This window comes from Acanthisitta chloris, unplaced genomic scaffold, assembly GCF_000695815.1.
Source record: "Acanthisitta chloris isolate BGI_N310 unplaced genomic scaffold, ASM69581v1 scaffold10621, whole genome shotgun sequence".
Lineage (NCBI taxonomy): Eukaryota > Metazoa > Chordata > Aves > Passeriformes > Acanthisittidae > Acanthisitta > Acanthisitta chloris.
This window is the reverse complement of record NW_008654344.1, coordinates 10,166-16,715: the sequence shown is the minus strand read 5'-3', so window position 1 is coordinate 16,715 and position 6,550 is coordinate 10,166. Positions and strand designations below refer to the sequence as shown.

General features: G+C 36.8%; 1 protein-coding gene across 1 annotated transcript in view; it reads right to left on the bottom strand.

Annotated features, from left to right (window-relative positions):
• FOXP1 (forkhead box P1) overlaps window positions 1–5,327 on the bottom strand; it is a gene marked incomplete at both ends in the record, with an annotated part of 33,575 nt that extends 28,248 nt beyond the window's left edge. The window contains 5 exon segments of the mRNA XM_009083468.1: window positions 2,220–2,291; window positions 2,294–2,372; window positions 3,864–4,007; window positions 4,158–4,208; window positions 5,190–5,327. Of these exon segments, the coding sequence (XP_009081716.1) occupies window positions 2,220–2,291; window positions 2,294–2,372; window positions 3,864–4,007; window positions 4,158–4,208; window positions 5,190–5,327 (484 nt within the window).
• Window positions 5,328–6,550: the final 1,223 nt, after the last annotated feature.

Sequence of the window (6,550 nt, the reverse complement as noted above, 5' to 3'; positions counted from 1 at the left end):
ATTCCTGCTCTTTAAAGGCAGAAACTATACTTGAAGAAAATATGCAAACCTCACAGCTGTACTTGTAAGTTAAGTTTTTTCACACTAACAAATGTAGACCCTATGGTCTCTTTGCCAATAATAATTTGTGGTTTACAGGACTCTTTATGACCAGTAACTTATCAATATGAATCCTCCTGTGTTTCTTTCACTGTACTAGCCATCCTGGTCACTCAGCAATCTAAATGGATGCGTATAAAAATATTTGTGTTACACATACCTAAATCCTTCACTATGACCATATTATATATCTTGCAGCACAGCAGAAGAATAAAAACATCCTTTTACCACATCCAGTGTGTATTACCTTAATTCAATTCTGAAGGTTTATTTTAAAAATGGAAGAATTATATACTTGTCTGGAATTACTTGTAATTAAAAAAATACCAAGGCAAAAGCAAAAAAGAGATTATTTTAAGAAGAACAATCCTTCTATATTTTAATTTTAAAATTTTGTAAGCTTTTATTTCTTTAGTATCAATCTTTTTTGTCGTGACCTCGGTTGTACTTCTTCGTGTAAATGAAAGGTCTTAAAAGAACTGTTTACTAATTCTCCTAGAAACTATTAAGAAAGGTATTATTTCTCCTATGTTTTTAAACTAGTAGTGCATGAATGAGTGTTGCATTAAACTAATGAATATCAATGCAATTGGGTAGGAGTGCTGAGGGAAATCTATGGGGATTGCTTAATGTGAGAGAAAACCTGAGGAATTCCTCTTGCAACAGATGGCACAAGAGAAGATTGCAGAAAGTAAAGCTGTTCAGAGGGAGGTTGTGTTTAATTGCTTTTTCCATTGTGGTCCAATGCACCTTGGTACAAAAAACCCCCAGCATTACCTGCCTTACATCTCCAAATTCGTGAATCAACTTGTCTCCCCACTGCTATCCTCAAATAATAATATTTGGCATAATAGGACTCTTTTTCACTGCAGTTTTTATTACTTTAGATATGTTTGTGTCATAGCTTTTTCACACAACACAATGTGTGGAATTAAGACATTTATTTGGAATCTCTGATTTCCAGGGACTGAAGTTTTTAGTGGGTCTTTCTTGTATCTTTGTGTTGGTTTTTTTGGGGGGCGTTTGTTGATTTTTTTTGGTTGGGTTTGTAGGTTTTTGTCTACACTTTTGTCTATATACTTTGTACTCTGCTTCTGATCACCTGAGTTCTGAAGCTTCAATTTCATAATAATTATCTGGTGGAGGAACTAATTACATGCATAAAGGCCAATTAAAAATAATGTTACCTGTCATGAACACAGTCTAAACAATGCTCATTTCAGGACTGGGGCATCAGAGATCAGACTATTGTGTAATTTTTATGACAGACATTTAGCTCACCTCTCTATGGTAACACAAACAGAAACACATACCTGGCAGGTTATAGACAGAGTCCTTAAGATGGGAAGACTCTGGCCTTATCTTAAAATGTAAGCAGAATATATCTCCAAGTTAATTTACTTTTCAAAAGTGTGTGCCCTATTTTCTTTCAAGTAGTAGAGTTTGAGCTCATTTTCAGCATTAAGAAATCCTGATCAAAGTGACAAAGGAAATTTTTTTCAAAAAAGTCTTTACTGTTATTTGTCAGTCATGAGTCATTACTATTGGAATCACCACCTTCAAAACTTGTTGTCATATTTAACCTATTTAATACAAAGGAATAGCAAAGAAAATGAATCCTAAAGCTTGTCCCTAAATTCGCTTGTCATAAATTGAAGATCCAAAGAGCTTTTCAATACCAAACACTTTATTTTCTTAGAAGAAAAAGAAAAAAAAATGAGCTTTTGAATGGCTTTAATATCACTGTCTGATATATTTTATACCTGTTTGCTTATATTAAATGAAATAACATTTCACTAAATCGGATTTCAGTGATTCCTCAGAGAAAAGCAATGATGCTTGAATTGTGCTGCTATTAGAAATTGTTTTCAGCACATAAGGCTAATAAATATGCACCTCTTATCTAGAAAAAAACCCCACTAAAAAGCTGCTTTTTACCATAAAAGCATGCTGTAAAATTTAACAGCCTCCAGAAAATTTGGCAATATGAATAACAAACTTCTAATTACAAAGTGTGTTTAAGCGTCATAAGGGGAAAATGCTGAATTTGGATGCAAATATAAAGGTTTTAAAAAAGTTGTGAATTTAGGAATTAGTCCAATTATATTTTACTGGAATACCTTGTGGCAGAGACTGGACAGGAAGAGCAGACTGGCCAGGTGGGATGGAAATGAGTCCCTGACGCTGAAGTTTTTTTTTTGAAGTTGTTGCATCTGGAGGAGCTGCTGCTGGAAGACAAGCTGCTGGGCTGCCAACTGCTGCTGCTGCTGCTGCTACAAAGAGAAGGGGGGAACAAGAAGAAAAAGCAAATGCAGCAAAAAGTAAAGTGTGCAGTGAAGGCTAGAAAGCCAAAAACATAAAATCAACTTCTTTCCCTTTAATCTCAGTTATTAAATAATAATGCTATTTGTAGAATACTCAGGCAGTGAAAGCATTTGAAATTTTCTATTATATTCATTCAAGCTATTAGGTGTTAGGGAAAATGCTAAGATACACTTAATGACACACTTAAGAAAAGGGTCAAGAGAAAGTATATAACAGCTGTTTCAAACAAAAAAAAGCTCAGCTCATGGCAGATGATAACAAATTTATCTATGCTAAAAGTGTAACTTTTTACAGCAGCCTGTGATTCGAAGGCACTCTTATTTTTCCAACTGACTAAGTTTAGTCTGCAGTGGCCCATGAACATAGTCTCCAGTGATCTATTAGTAAACTGGGATGTAGCCTTCATTTCACTGGCCTGTTAGCTTGCTCTCTTCTTGGAATATATTACAAGGAGCATGGCATTCAAGGCAATGAAGTGCCCTATTTTGCAGCGAAAGTATAGGTTCCAATTTTGTGAGGCATTTCAAGACAAACTTGCATCTACAACGACTCAGGAGGGTATGAGAAGGCAGTCACACTTCAGAAAAAGACAAGCTGCTGTGGAAGACCTTTCCTTTCTAGTTTGGGGAAAAGAGAAACTTCTGATGCGCTCACTGGAAAACAGACTGCATAATGGAGCAAGTCATGTGGATTGCCCAGAGCCTCCGGAGAAATACGGGAGCAATTTCTATTCCGTAGTTGATGGCTGTCTGAAATTCTATTCACAAATCCAAACAGAAACAAAGCCTCAGGAGGTCACAACTGCTTCCTCGACGTTTGCATAATGGGCAGCTTGAAGACAATGTCTAGGATACCTGCTGATCAATTTAACTACTTCAACGTGTTTTATTTGTATTATGTTTATATTTGATGCAGCTTGCTGACAAGTGCAAGTTAGGCCTGAGAAACCCACTTGTCAGGTTGATTTATGAGCACATCAAACTGCAACTTTCTACTCGCCACTTCAAACCTACAGTAGCAGTTCATTAATCAGGGGCCTGTGACTTTGAAATCTGTGCTCAATCGCTCTTTTTCAGCCATGGACTAAATTTGCATGCTCTCTGAGCTGTGCCACTGAGCAAAGTAAGGCTCCTTCCCCAACACAGATTGCCTGTGAATACAAGATAATCAGTATAGAGTCCACCACACGGCTTGTTCTTTGCACACTCGTATTCATTAGTGAACATTAGAAGACAGCAGCACTAGACTGCTCAAATCCTATGTCTCAGAAAGGGGAGCAGAAGAATTATACCAGCACTGCTATTAAGCCTCATAAAAACATAAGAACAAATCTTTGATAGCTGCATCCTTGCTACAGGAAAAGATCTAAACTGGTCTTGTCTTTTCCAAGCTTCTGACAGCTCAGTCTAGTAGGCATCAGCAAGGGTCTTAGCTCCTACCTCTTTTGCTTGCTTTCCTGGATGCTGTTGCTGCTGTTGTTGTTGCTGCTGCTGTTGCTGTTGCTGCTGCTGTTGCTGCTGCTGCTGCAAAAGCTGAAGATGTAACTGCTCTTGCTGTTTCTTGTAAAACTCTTGTAGTTGTTGCTGAATAAACCATTTTGACTTTAATAAATAAAGGCAAAAGTTTCACGTATTATAAATCTCCTAAACTCTTCTAGATTGGCATATGGTAGCGTAGCCATTAAGAATCACCTCATAACAAAAAATGTGATTTGAAGAGGCAGATCTACATACATTTTTTTCCAAGGCCGTTCTGAAATTTTCCAATGCAGATTCCAAAATATCCTAAACAGAAGGGTATAGAAAATCTGTATTCTAAAGGGAATGCAAGAGCCAAATTAACTCCTCAAATAACTATACCTAAGTTCCTCACATGTCCTATATAACAAATCAGAAGCTGTACTCATCCACTTGCAAGAAACCTACAAGTCACTAAGGCCAAACAAAACTGTCTGCTTCTGAGGGGAAAAAAGTAATTAATCTGTCAATCTATTTAGCAGGATGCTGGATTCACAAGTGAAGGTGAATTGCCTGTAATGATCATGGTAGTGGATATTAAAATGTTTAAACATACAGTTCAGCGATTGAGCTATGACTATGACAAACAGACACATCATTTTCTGTATGACAATTAAGCATGCATCCAAGAATCCACTCTGTGTTACACTGAGGCACTGATCATTGACACTATCATTATTGTATGAATAACAAGTTCATGTATTTTTCACTTAGCTGACAGATTTTGTGCTAAGGAAACAGCAACCTCCTCCTTCTTTTTAGCCTTATCTGGGACAATTTTTTTATATGTAAAAATACCCAACAAAATAAAGAACTTTTCCCATGATGAAACAAGCTGTTAAGTTCAAATTTCACAACTGCATATCATTTTTGTGACTAAAGGGAGCACTATATGTTATGAATTTTAAAGCAACAATTATCTACAGCTCTATTTGCACTTCCTTTGGCAGGTCTACAATTAAAATGTGCCTAAGCACTTGCAAATTTAAATCTCAATTTGTTTGGTATTTGTAATGCATCTGCCACTGCTGCTGCTGCTGTTTTTAATATAATATTTAATGTTTCAAAATGCAATTTCACACTTCTGCAATTAAAACAAGGAATTTAAAGACTGAGAAGTTTCACACTAATATTCATTCTTTTCGGTGTATTGACAACTGGAATATTACAAAAGAAGGCCCATAAAATCAGGCTGACTTTTGTGTGAGTGCCCTGTGCTAACGGTCCAAAGCAGGTAACCCACATTACCTGCTGCAACATAACTGCTTGCTGCTGCTGGAGAAGTGCTTGAAGCTGCTGCGGAGACAACACTTGCTGCTGGAGAATCTGCTGCATTTGCTGAGGGGTGATCACCTGGGGAGTCATCATGGCCACTGACACAGGCACCTGCACATGGAAAGGAAGATATCATTGTCAAACACATTTTACTTTGTCTGCACCACAGCTGTACATCTTTTTTATTTTGTACCAAAGATGGACTATAATCTTTTTACATAGTATTTATCACTGCAAAGTTCCAGTTTCAGTCAGAATCTGTTATTTTAAGGCCACACTACTGTGGCACTCTTATTTCCAGAGGCATCAAATTTGATCAGACTCAAGCTTTATGTTTTGCATCTCTTATGTATTCCTGCAAGAAATTTAGCACTGGCTAGTACAAATGTGTATTTAAAAATAAATGATCACATGGCAGGGCTCTCAACACTTCATAATCAATCATCTTATCAAGTGTCATAATGTGACAAATAGAAAAATCTATTGACACTGTTTCAAAGGATATGATTAAAACAGACAGCAAAATAAGTATCTTAAAGCAGCAAATGTTCTCCACAATAAAGACAGTTAGCCTAAAAAATTTGCATAATAAATCATTTCAGTAGAAGAAAAGTCTTCTTTCTCAGCTAGTCTTTTATACAGAAATAAAAACTTACGGACATATCAGAGTACTGAGCAAGGACTTGCCATCTCAGTCACCTGATCTCTGCAGAGAGAATCGTGTTCTTGGTCCCTCCTAATTGAAAACTGGAAGTTGGGAAACCTTGACATTAGATGATCAGTTTGTCCAGTAAACTCTAAGAATGCATTTTTATGTAGGTGCTGTCTTGGGCATGGCTTTATTTTCCATTTGTTATACACTGAGATCAAGCATCTGCATATGTGTAACACCTACCTAAACACATGCTCTCAGAAATATATGTGTGAGTTGGAAAGACACAGCAAGTATGTGTGGTTCTGTATGTAAGAGAGAAAAGTCCTGCGGAAGAGCCTGAGGTATGTGTCGAGCCACTGTGCCAGAGACACAGTGTGAGACCATTGCTCCAGCTAACCAGGACACAGTCAAACAGCTGTCAGCAGGCCAAGTTTTCCACCCATGAAAGAGCAGCTACTCGCTTGTCTAGAAAAATTCAAATGTTTTTTCTGTATATAATAGCAAGCTGGCATATAAATACTGCTTTATGAGATGTTGTGGGACATTCCAGTCTTCTGTAAATCAGCAAAAATAATATTATTATTAATAAATTAAACCATGAACCAATCTTAAGAGCAAAAACTCTTCGAATGTTTCTATTACTTGATTCTATCCCAAAAGGCTTTGTATAAATGTAACA